The sequence below is a fragment of the Danio aesculapii genome, chromosome 8, assembly GCF_903798145.1.
Source record: "Danio aesculapii chromosome 8, fDanAes4.1, whole genome shotgun sequence".
Taxonomy (NCBI): domain Eukaryota; kingdom Metazoa; phylum Chordata; class Actinopteri; order Cypriniformes; family Danionidae; genus Danio; species Danio aesculapii.
This window is the reverse complement of record NC_079442.1, coordinates 41,608,145-41,621,443: the sequence shown is the minus strand read 5'-3', so window position 1 is coordinate 41,621,443 and position 13,299 is coordinate 41,608,145. Positions and strand designations below refer to the sequence as shown.

The window sequence follows — 13,299 nt, the reverse complement described above, 5'->3', positions numbered from 1 at the left end:
TCAAAATGAGCATTGCAATTGACTGGACGGGTTTTGTAAAGGCAATGCTGTAAAAATGTTTTGCAAATATATATAGCTCTTTTTTTTTTTTTTTTTTTTTTTTTTTTCTTTTTGCAAATATATAAATTTTTATTAAAATATTTTAATTTAAAATATATATAAATTTATATATATTTATATAAATTTATAATTTATATAAATTTATATATATATATATATATATATATATATATATATATATATATATATATATATATATATATATATATATATATATATATATATATATATATATATATATAATATAATATAATTTTTTTTTTTTTTTTTTTTTTTTTTTTTTTTTTACTGCTTGATTTTTATTTCATTTTGCATCAATTTTATTTTTATTTCTCAAATTAATTTGCATTTATTTATTTTTATTTTTAGGTTTGCATTCATTTATTTTGCTCAATACTTTATTTTCTTTCTTTTATTTTGCAAGTATATATGGCCCTAGATTGACCCCATAGATATCTTATTAAAACTTATTAAAAACTTTTAGTAATATTCTTTGTTAAGAACTTAATGTGGCTGTTTTCTATATATTTGCGTTTATTTATTTATTTTTGTATGTTTTATCTGGATTTAAATGGTTGTATTTTGTTTATTTTATATCCTGATTTAAATGGTTGTATTTCGTTCAAACATAGACCTAACAAACCATACATCAGTGCAAAACTTATGTGTTGTTTATCTTTATGTGATGTATAAATCGCATTACCTTCATTTTTAATATTTTGCATCATGCTGTTTGTAATGCCTTTGCAAGTGAACTGAATTGAAGTACCATTGAAGTCAAAATGATTAACCCTTCTGTGAAGTTTTGTTTCTTTATCAAATATTTGACAAATGATGTTTAACAGAGCAAAGAAATTTTTCACAGTATTTCCTATAATATTTTTTTTTTCTGGAGAAAGTATTATTTGTTTTATTTCAAGCTAGAATAAAAGCAGTTTTACATTTTTAAAAAAAACTATTTTAATGGCAATATTATTAGCCCTCTTAAGCAATATTTGTTTGATTGTCTACAGAACAAACCATCTTCATACAATGACTTGCCTAACTACCCTAACTTGCCTACTTAACCTAGTTAAGCCTTTAAATGTCACTTTAAGCTGAATAATAGTATCTTGAAAAATATCTAGTAAGATATGATGTACTGTCATTATAGCAAAGAAAAAAGAAATCAGTTATTAAAACGATGTTTAGAACTGTGTTTCTTTTGGTTAAACAGAAATTGGATGTTCAGGATGTCTAATAATTCTGACCAATTGTATATGCATATTTCAGGGAACCAATATTGCTGCGGGTAAAGCCATCGGTGTGGTGGTGGCCACAGGTGTGAACACAGAGATCGGTAAGATCCGTGATGAAATGGCCTCCACTGAGCAGGAGAAGACGCCGCTGCAGCAGAAGCTGGACGAGTTTGGCGAGCAGCTCTCTAAAGTCATCTCCCTGATCTGCATCGCCGTCTGGATCATCAACATCGGCCACTTCAACGACCCTGTCCATGGCGGCTCCTGGATCCGTGGCGCCGTTTACTACTTCAAGATCGCCGTGGCTCTGGCTGTAGCTGCCATCCCTGAAGGTCTGCCCGCCGTCATCACCACCTGCCTGGCTCTCGGCACTCGCCGTATGGCCAAGAAGAATGCCATTGTCCGCTCGCTGCCCTCTGTGGAGACTCTGGGCTGCACCTCAGTCATCTGCTCCGACAAGACGGGCACCCTCACCACCAACCAGATGTCCGTTTGCAGGGTGAGTTAGCGCTGCCTTCAGGAGTTTACACATTGGAACAAAGTTCAACAAGCCCATAAAACAGTTTTGATGAGTGCAGTTTGAGGTGTTGACATTTGCTGTTGTAACCATAAGCGGTGGCAGATGGGCAGTAGGGTTTAGTTAATGATTTGATACTTTGTATTTGACTTCCTGTAAGTAAGATATCATTTTTTTACATGTTAGTATCATTATGTTAGTCATAAGTATATCTATAAAGTAGTGTGCTTCAAAACTATGAAACAATTTGCATTTAGAACATAGACCCAAAGCTTGCAGTTTGTTGCTTCCGCTTAAATCAGGGCTGTCCAAACTCAGTCCTGGAGGGCCGGTGTCTTGCAAAGTTTAGTTTTAAACTAAATCTAAAAACCAATTGTCAGATTTAAAAATTATTATTATTTTTTTTAATGATCACTTTTTTTAAATTTATTTTTTTAATGTAAAATTCTCGCTATTAACAAACCATGTAACTAAGACTGTTACCTTAAATATACTAGTTATTAGTTGCTAAGGTAGTAGTTGAATTTAGATATTGGGTAAGATTAGGGATGTAGAATAAGTTCATACTTTTATAAGTACTAATAAATAGTCAGTATCTTAATAGTTCATAGTGGGAATTGGTACTCTAGAAGTGCTACCTTTTTATTTGATTGTAATACTATATAATTTAACCATTGTAATACTGTTTAAAATTAAGTATAAGCAAGGCAAGTTTATTTATATAGCCTGTTTCATACACAATGGTAATTTAAATAAGTAAATAAACATTCATTCATTCATTCATTCATTCATTCTCCTTCAGCTTAGTCCCTTATGGCCCATTTCCACTGAGTAGTACAGTACAGTTTGGTACACTTATAAAGTGTCGCCACAACGGAATGAACTGCCTACTGTTCTAGCATATATTTTATACAGCAAATGCCCTTCTAGTCGCAACCCAGTACTGGAAAACACCCATACACTCATTCTCACACACACTACGGTCAATTTAGTTTGCCCAATTCACCTATATCACATGTCTTTGGAAATCGGAGCACCCGGAGGAAACAACGTAAACACGGAGAGAACATGCAAACTCCACACAGAAATGCCAACTGACCCGGCCATGACAGTGCAAACCACTGAGCAACTGTGCCACCCTAAATAAAAACAACAAAGAATAAAAATTAAGTTATTACTAGGCTATTTGCTCTAGGTGTAAAAACGAACACAGCTTTGCTTGTGCTAAGTCACAGATTTAGTGGTTTTGATAATCTCACTAATACACAATATCATGATTTTGACCTTTTCAGTTATTTTTTCATTTGAAACATTTATCCCTTTTGACAATTGCTAATCACTGGAAACTCAAAGAAGATTATAAACATTCTGAACACAATCCATCTTTCTCATCCTCTGGCATTTTTGGAAATTTGTTTACTCTAACTTTGTTTGGTTTTGCTGCTCCGATAAAAATCTTCCCAGTCATTTTTGGAAATGAAGTGCTTTGCTGCAACTTCCTGAACAGCAAAGATGGAGATCTCTGTCACAGCACTGATATGCTCACTCTGCAGAAATACAGGAATGAACTGCAAGAAGGAGAGCTGTAGTGTCTGTATAGTCAGTTTATTATTTTTTTCTCATCACTCATTCTTTCTCGGTGTGCTTTCATCCCCTTTCTATGTGCAGTTCTGCTAGTTTCAGTATTTATTTAAATATAAAATCATTCAGCACAGACTTGCAGCAGACTGAGTCACTGAATACATATAATCTTCTTATGCTAATACTTGCTTATGCTGCCATCTTCTGACAGCTAACTTTTTTTTAACCAAATCTTTCTAGATGGCTAGCATGCTGAAGTTAACAAGTTTTATCTTAAAGGGAGAGTTCTCATATGGTTTTAAAGCTATGAGTTTCTTCTATTGAACACAAAAGAAGATACTTTGAAGAATGCTGGTTGCAATTGTCTTCCATTGACTTCAATAGTATTTCTTTACCTATTATGGGTGCCAGCATTTTTCTAAATATCTTCTTTGTCAGCTTCTTTTCTGTCAGCTGTTAGTAAATGATGACAATTCATTTTTGGGTGTAGTATAAATTTAAAGGAACAGTTCACCCAAAAGTTATTTTGTTTAGACAATAAATAAACTGATCTGAAACAACATGAGGTGGTGTATAAATGACATGTTTGTTTGTCTTCTAGATGTTCATCATAGACAAGGCTGAAGGCGAAAACTGCTCACTAACTGAATTCACCATCTCTGGCTCCACATACGCTCCTGAAGGAGACGTGTAAGTGTCCTCTCTCTGCGCTGATATTTACTTGTGCTAATTAATGCTTTAGATTAATTCTTAATCAAATATCAATTACAGGTATCTTTTTAACGCATTAAACTTGGATGTCATTAACCTGTATTGTACACTCACCGACTACTTTATTAGTACCGGGTTGGACCCCATTTTGCCTTCAGAACTGCCTTAATCCTTCATGGCATAGATTCAACAAGGTACTGGAAATATTCCTCAGAGATTTTGGTCCATATTGACATGATAGCATCACGCAGTTGCTGCAGATTTGTCGGCTGCACGTTCATGATGCGAATCTGCTGTTCCGCCACTTTACAAAGGTGCTCTATTGGATTGACATCTGGTCACTGTGGAGGCCATTTGAGTACAGTGAACTCATTGTCATATTCAAGAAACCAGTCTGAGATGATTCACGCTTTATGACATGGCGCGTTATCCTGCTGGAAGTAGCCATCAGAAGATGGGTACACTGTTGTCATAAAGGGATGGACATGGCATCCGGTGTGGTCTTCTGCTGCTGTAGCCCATCCGCCTCAAGGTTGGATGTGTTGTGCATTCAGAGATGCTCTTCTACACACCTTGGTTATAATGAGTGGTTATTTGAGTTACTGTTGCCTTTCTATCAGCTTCAACCAGTCTGGCCATTCTCCTTTGGCATCAACAAGGCATTTGCGCCCACAGAACTGGCGCTCACTGGATATTTTCTCTTTTTCGGACCATTCTCTGTAAACCCTAGAAATGGTTGTGTGTGAAAATCTCAGTAGATCAGCAGTTTGTGAAATTCTCAGACCAGCTCGTCTGGCACCAACAATCATGCCATGTTCAGAGTCAATTAAATCACCTTTCTTTCTCATTCTGATGCTCGGTTTGAACTGCAGCAGATCATCCTGACCAAGTCTATGTGTGTTGCGTTAATGCCATGTGATTGGCTGATTTTTTTTTATTTTTTTTGTGTTGCTGAAACTTGCGTTAATGAGAAGTTGGACAGGTGTACCTAATAAACTGGTGAGTGTATAAGGTCAGTTGTGACTTGCATTCAAAACATGTACATCAAATACGAGAGGAAAATTAAGAGAGCATGTATGAATTCATTGAATATTCTTTGCTACTGTGTTTGGAGACGCAGAATGGGTCATCAGTTTTAAGGTTCGGGGTTGTTGTTGTCTATTGTGAAGCATAATATCAGATTGGAACATTTAACATTAATGAAAATGTAGTGTATATATGTTTGTACAGTTGAAGTCAAAAATTATAATTCCTTCTGTAAAAATAGTATTATTAATATATTTTTTATTATTATTTAATTATATTGTTATTTTAATTTAATTTATTTATTTATTGATTTTTTTTTTTTATATATATTTTCCAACTAATGTTATAATGTTTAACAGGGCAAAACAAATTCACAGTATTTCCTATATTTTTTTCTTCTGGAAAAAATACTTTTTTTTTCTTTCCTTTTTCTTTTGTTTTTTATTCTCTAAAATAAAAGTTTTTATTGTAAAAAAATTCTTAATGTGAATTTTATTAGACCATTTAAGAAATATGTATTTTTTAATTTGCTGCAGAACAAACAATGGTGATCCAACCTGCCTTGTTAACGTAATAACTTAGTTAAGTCTTTAAATTACCATTTAAACTGAATACAAGTAACTTGCAAAATAACTAGAAAATGCTTATGTACTGTCACCATGGCAAAGACAAAAGAAAGTGTTTATTAATTATTAAAACTTCTGTTTAATAATATTTTTGAAAATTCTCTCTGTTAAGCAACAACACTTTGGGAATATTTTTAAAAGAACTACATTTTTCACAGGAGGGCTAATAATTCACTTCAACTGTACATAAATTGAGCTAATAGACATTTATAAGTGTTTGCTTTTCACATTCTCCAGATTTTCCCTAATTTGTGCAATATCAGATGCTCATTTAAGAAGAAAATAACAAAAAAACTTTCCTCAAATGCAATAACGCATGTAGCAGTTGACTGTAAATATGAGATGGCGCTATTGACATTTATATTAGTCATTACATTTAATCATTAAATGCTTCTACTAAATTATCAATCATTAATTTTTTTTATAACCCTACTAGCCTTTTTATTTACAGTATAAACATTTTCCTTTGAGTGAGGATGCTTGCGTTCTGAGTCTCATTTGCACATCCTGTTATGCAGGTTACATGGTGCCACTGAATTATAGTTTGTGTTATTAAAGTCCACGTGAAGCTGAAGTTGCTAAGACTTTAATTTCAGGATGTTGATGTACTTTCAACTGACCCTAATGTATTTTGGGTTGGTGGCGGGGCTTTTTTTTGTCCATAATTTTTTTATAGCAAACTAATGGTTGGAGGGGTTTGGTTAAGAATATTGGGGCATCAGTTTTGATTTCACACAGACTTTAAGGTTAATGATTGTTTGTTAATTTAAAGTCAAACTGATGCACATTATTGCACATTTTTTTTCTCAGCTTCTGTTTAATCTGAAGTTTATTCCATTGTTCTGTTTGGTTTCTCAGATGCCTTGATAACAGAGTCGTGAAGTGCTCCCAGTATGATGGTTTGGTGGAGCTGGCGACCATCTGTGCTTTGTGCAATGACTCCTCCCTGGATTATAATGAGGTGTGCTTAATCATTATTCCTCCTTTGACTGGGTGGTATGTGTGGTATGTGTGTGGTATGTGTATGCATATGTGTATATATATACACATGCATGCATACATACATACATACATACATACATACATACATGCATGCATACATACATTCATTTATTTTTAAATATATATATTTTTGTTGGTGTCGGGCCTTGTAGTAAACCCTGGGTGAACTACACAAATTATTAATACAGCACTCGAGACATCCGGCCCTCTTGCAAGTCTATGGAGAGGGGGATAGTTCAGGCGGCATCGCAACACAAAAAAAAGATGCTGGCAACCATTGACTTCCATAGTAATGCAACGAGCATTCTTCAAAATATCATCTTTTGTGTTCCACTCATACTTTATCCACATAAGGGACAATAAATGATGATGTAGTTTTCATTTTTGGGTGAACTATCTTTAATAAATGCAAACTCTATTTCAGTCCAAAGGTGTTTATGAGAAGGTTGGAGAGGCGACAGAGACCGCTCTAACCTGCCTGGTGGAAAAGATGAATGTCTTTGATACTGACGTCAGGAACCTGTCGAAGATCGAGCGAGCCAATGCCTGCAACGCTGTAAATATTTTGACCACCAGTAAACAATTGTGCGACTGCTTATTTAATCCAGATTTAATCATTTAATATGTGTGTGTGTGTGTGTAGGTAATTAAGCAGCTGATGAAGAAAGAGTTCACCCTCGAGTTCTCCAGAGACAGAAAGTCCATGTCTGTGTTCTGCTCCCCAAGCAAAGCCAAGTCCTCCTCTTCTAAGATGTTTGTCAAGGTACTGACGGGTTACTGGTGGTTGCTGTTTTAACCGTGTTCTTGTCACATGGCTAAATGCAGATGTTTTCCTCAGGGAGCTCCAGAAGGGGTGATCGAGAGGTGTGCATATGTCCGTGTTGGAGGATCCAAGGTTCCTCTGACTCAGGGCATCAAGGACAAGATCATGTCTGTGATCCGTGAGTACGGGACTGGCCGGGATACCCTGCGCTGCCTGGCGCTGGCCACTCGTGACAATCCACTGAAGAAAGAGGAGATGGTCCTGTCTGATACCGCCCGATTTGCTGATTATGAGGTATGGCTGCACGATACTGTAAAAACTAATATTGCAATTATTTTAATATTCTGTGATTTTTAAATAATGTGTGATAAACAACTTATTTAGTTATGTTTTTAAAATATGTTGGACTTGCTAGCTTCCAATTTAAGAAACTATTTATCCAACTGATTTACTTGGTATGCTGGTGCTATCTGATGCAGTGGTCTCAAACTTAAATTGGTGGGGGGCCATTTCAGTGACTGACAATTCATAGGAGAGCCGTTCTAACATTCAAGCACAAGAAAAAAGTGACTTAATTGATGCATCTTAAGACAACAGACAAGATCTTAATGCGAATCAGCACGATTTTTTTGCTTCCCACAACTGCTGAAATATGTCTGTGGCTGTTTAAATTAGCATTTTTACATTTAAATAGTCATAATATTGATAATATAAAATATTATTAATCTGTCTCAAACAATTGTTACATTACCAAAAGTTTAACAGATCGCGTAAGAACAACAGAAACAGTTTGGGTCATTTTACTGACTTTACTGGCAATTGTTCTTCTTAGTTTTATTTATTTATTTTTTTTTTTGTAAAACTACAACAAAAAGGGGGAATTATGTATATATTCACATTTACTTTATCATATTTAATTCAACCAGCAGTAAAATGTACATTGTTTTCATAGAAATCTTAATAAGCATATGAGGAAAATCTATTAAATGAGACCATTTGAATCAAATATTAGAAAAAAATTAGCATATTTGTTACACCACCAGCATAACGTGTAAGCCATGAAAAAGTGTTTGTTAAACAAAATACAGGCAATATAAAACTGAAAATAATGAAATGACCCTTAAATATTTAGAAAAATATAGCACTTACAGTAAAAACGGAGCACTTATGCATTTTTTCAACGTTTAAATCAGCCACAGAAATAATCTGCATGTGCGTTACTCTTGACCGCACGCTGAGAAAAAAGAAAGTAAAACTGAAATACAGTATAATATAGTGCAGTACTTTAAACGTCCAATAGGTGGGGGGGGGTCAAAACCACAAGTGGTTATACGCGACAGCACAATAATGATAGTGATTCAAAAACATATGTTTTGGGGGGCCGAATCTCGTTATATTTTTGACGTTAGTTGTGGGCCAGGAGTTTGAGACCCCTGATCTAATGCATCCTTGCATGGTTCGGGATCTGTAGAGCTGCGCATTGTTGGATTTGCTCTTCAGTGTTTGGACTCTCAGTAGTAATTATTATACCACACTGAACTGAGCTAAACTGAACTTAAACTATAAAAAACTGAACTGACACTGTTCCAATTAACTATGACCTTTTATGTGAAGCTGCTTTGATACAATCTACATTGTAAAAGCGCTATACAAATAAAGGTGAATTGAATTGAATTGAATCCAAAAATGCGTTGTATTGTTCTAGCCAGTTAACTTTTTAGCCAATACGTTTTTTATTCACTTCAGCTTAATTCAAGTTTATATGTATAGTGTTTTTAACAATAATTATTGTTTCAAAGCAGCTTTACAACAAGTGTACATTATTGTGTTACAGTCAAAATCAGAAAAGTGAAGGTTATTCATTACCATAACTTTATTAGTTACTTATAACTTTAACAAGATTTAACAGTTTAAGTTATTATATTCAAGCATAGTTAACCTGCAGTTATATAGTAGTTTAGCTATCTAGTAAAATAGCAGCACTAATGAATATGTGAAGTTACACAAACTAATTTCTATAGGAGCATGTGATATGATTGACCGCAGCTGGTTCCTATTGGTAATCATTAGCTAGCCAATCGGATCAATCCAAATGTAACATAAATATTCAGCCTAAAACTGCGGTCACACTGGGCTTTGTGTGTGCAAAATTCTGTCATACATCGCTGCAAAAAGGGGCAGGATTAAACAAGATGATTAGACATTAAAAAAAAGCGAGCGATTGCTCCATGTTTTAAATTTCTGTCCAGAGAGGTCATGTTTTGATCCTCGATTGGTCTCACGCAGTCAAGTGATGTGAAACTTAACGCATGACCCTGCGTTTCCGGTCTGACGTATTCGTGTGCGCATGAATGGAAGTCTATGGGAGGAAAAGCCCAGTGTGACCGCAGCTTAAAGCTGCAGTCACACTGTACTTTACACCTTATAGATTTCATTTCATCCGCACGCGAATGACTGGACCAGAAACATAAGCTTATGCTGGTGTGACATGTTTTAACTTTACTCCCTATCTTCCTTTTGGAAGACCCCCCCCCCCCCCCCCATCCATCCCTTCTCCCTTCTCCTCAATTCAAGAATTGGGCGACATGGTGGCTCAGTTGCTAGCACTGCTGCCTCACAGCAAAAAGGTCGCTAGTTCAATTCTAGCTGGGCCAGTTGGCATTTCTGTGTGTAGTTAGTGTGGGTTTCCCCTGGGTACTCCGGTTTCTTCCCACAGTCTAAAGACATGCAAATTAAATAATAGTAACAGTCACAAGCACTTAACACTGAGCTTCTCCAAGTGAGTATGCACTGGTGTGGTTGGCGGTCTATTTCTATAGAGTCCTCTTTATTAATCAAGGAATATGCCATATGAATCGGGGGAGCTCTCGAGAACTACCTGATCTTGTATCCCTCTAAACGCTCATTGATCTCTATCTCCGAGCTCAGGGTTCTCTCCTGTAACAGCATGCCAAACCTGCTAACGTTGTCAAGCATTATCTAAGTGTGAACTCTTGAAACAATCTAAATGAAAACTAGAAAGGACCAAACTTCATAAGATTTAATTAGTTTTCACTGTGAAATCTTTATTTCCTAAACATCCTTTTCTCTGCCAGTCTGATCTGACCTTCGTGGGCTGCGTGGGCATGCTGGACCCTCCTCGAACAGAAGTAGCGGCCTCCATCAAGCTCTGCCGCCACGCTGGCATCAGGGTCATCATGATCACCGGTGATAACAAAGGCACGGCCGTGGCCATCTGCAGACGCATCGGCATCTTCTCTGACGATGATGACATCCACCGCATGGCTTTCACGGGACGCGAGTTTGACGACCTGTCGCCCCATGCCCAGCGCGAGGCCGTCACTGTGGCCCGCTGCTTCGCACGAGTCGAGCCTTCACACAAGTCCAAGATTGTGGAGTTCCTGCAGGGCTTTGATGAGATCACTGCCATGGTGAGCTGCCATAAGCATGTGAGAGATACAGCTTTGAAAAAATGAGTTACGAGATTACCTGGAAATTTGTTTTGTTCTCTAAGGCAGTGGATCCCAAAGTGGAGGTCTAAATGAATTAGATTAATTAGATTCATGGATATCATCAAGCAACTCAGGGGTTGCGTGATGAGATTCATGAATCTAATTAGTTTTATTAAACCATTAGAATTACTAAATTTTTCCATAACCTACAGTAGATAAAAATAGAAGTTTATAGTTATTTATTATTAATTATTTATTTATTATTATATATTCATTATTATTTATTTATTTATTTATTTATTTATTTATTTACTTAGTTTATTTATTTATTTATTGTTATTATTAAAATATTTATTGTTATATACTTATTTGTTATTATTTATAGTTATTTACTTATTATATATATTGTTTTTTATTATTTACTTATTTAACATTATTATTATTTATTTATTTTTATTATTGTTTTTCATTATTTATTTGTTATTATTAATTATTATTTATTTATTTTTATTTTTTATTTTATGTATTATTATTTATTTCTTTTTTAATTTATTTTCTTTTTTATATATATTGATGTGATTACATTATATTAAAGACACAGCAATAGCTTCAGATGAAGCATATTGATTTCATGGTACCAGGTTAAACTTTCTAGCACATTTACAGCACTTGCATACATTATAAAAAAAAGAATTAAACGAAGAATTGACTTGGGCCTTTTCTATATTCATAACCACCTCAGAGGATATTGGGATTTTCAGTCACAGCATTTAAAAACATTAAACAAATGAACAAAAATGCTTTAATTGACTTTTAATTAAAAAAATAAGTTGTCAGACGTTTTTATAGATTATTGTAATTTTATTTTTTTACACTTTACTCATACAAATACCCAATAAATTAATTACAACCAGAGAAACTAAGAATTTTCAAATGGACTGTAAATTTGTTGTAGCTTTAGTCCCATTTAATCCTCCTGGGGTACGATTTCCAAAACCATCATTAGCCATCTAAGATCACAAGTTCTGTTTTTACCAAAATAATTCAGCGATTCAGTGTTTCCTTAAATCTATCATTCCAGTGAATATTTGCAAACTGCAACATAAATGGAAAATGTTCCAATTAAGTAGTTATTAGCAGAGTTTTTTCTTCTAATGTGATGTACGGGTCCATACAGAACTTGAATGTGACCAAATAAGGAAACTAACATGCAATAGAATCTCAGTGTTTTATTATGTTAGGAGATTTAAAGGTGTTTTCTTTTCTTTATGTCTTTTTTATGTTTGTTACGAATATACATAACTCCAGTATGTAAAAGTACAATGAATATCAGAACAATAATTTCTTTAATGATTATCAAAGTAAAAATACAGTGAAATTCAATAATCAAACCCTTCTTATAATCATATATATAGTATAATTGTCTCAATTTTTTTGTCAAATTGGTGTTAATTTAAATTGCGTATTACAATGATTAATGATGATGACCATAAAAATAAATAAAACAACTATACAAAAAAAATTAAAGCACCATTTTTGAGTGCACATGTCTAGTCGCATGGTCTTTTTTCCAGCAAAAATATGACTTTTTTTTTTGTTCAACGGGTTTGTGCAACAGTTCTGAAAACTGTCGTAATAGCTAGTTAGTGCAACGCATTGTTTGTTGTTTGTAAAAAATGTTTGGTTGTGTCTCTGCAGACTGGAGATGGTGTGAACGATGCCCCTGCCCTGAAGAAGGCAGAGATTGGCATCGCCATGGGCTCTGGCACTGCTGTGGCCAAGACAGCCTCGGAGATGGTCCTTGCTGATGACAACTTTTCCACCATTGTGGCCGCCGTTGAAGAAGGCAGAGCAATCTACAACAATATGAAGCAGTTCATTCGCTACCTCATCTCCTCCAATGTGGGAGAGGTCGTCTGGTCAGTCCATTATTTATTTATTTATTTATTTATTTATTTATTTATTTATTTATTTATTTATTTATTGTTATTATTATTATTATTATTATTAGCTTAACAGAATCACATAAAATATCAATCCTACAATACAGTACACATGAAAAAGTGCAAAATAGCAAAAAGAACCAAAGAAAGGGGATCTACAGGTTGTTGTGTGTGAAGGTTTGTTGCCAGGTATTGTTCCAGTGGATAGAGTTTATAGAGGGAAGGCACAGAGAGAATGGAGATAGGGCAGGAACTAGCTGTGAATATGCACCTATTATATGTGTAAGGGTGTAACTTTGGTTTGAAAAGTGGGCGGGGCACAAAGTGGAGGAAATGTTTTTGATTTAAATCCCATTTCCATACATTAAGGGTAAATAAGC

The 13,299-nt window shown here is 34.7% G+C and overlaps 1 protein-coding gene across 2 annotated transcripts in view; it reads left to right on the top strand.

The window, feature by feature from the left end:
* Nucleotides 1-13,299, top strand: part of atp2a2a (ATPase sarcoplasmic/endoplasmic reticulum Ca2+ transporting 2a) — a 51,728-nt gene that overhangs the window by 29,469 nt on the left and 8,960 nt on the right. For both annotated transcript variants that reach the window (XM_056463996.1, XM_056463995.1), the window contains exons 9-16: nucleotides 1,333-1,797; nucleotides 3,998-4,086; nucleotides 6,618-6,720; nucleotides 7,186-7,317; nucleotides 7,405-7,524; nucleotides 7,600-7,818; nucleotides 10,620-10,955; nucleotides 12,675-12,895. In XM_056463996.1, the coding sequence (XP_056319971.1) occupies nucleotides 1,333-1,797; nucleotides 3,998-4,086; nucleotides 6,618-6,720; nucleotides 7,186-7,317; nucleotides 7,405-7,524; nucleotides 7,600-7,818; nucleotides 10,620-10,955; nucleotides 12,675-12,895 (1,685 nt within the window). The remainder of the gene's footprint in view (nucleotides 1-1,332; nucleotides 1,798-3,997; nucleotides 4,087-6,617; nucleotides 6,721-7,185; nucleotides 7,318-7,404; nucleotides 7,525-7,599; nucleotides 7,819-10,619; nucleotides 10,956-12,674; nucleotides 12,896-13,299) is intronic.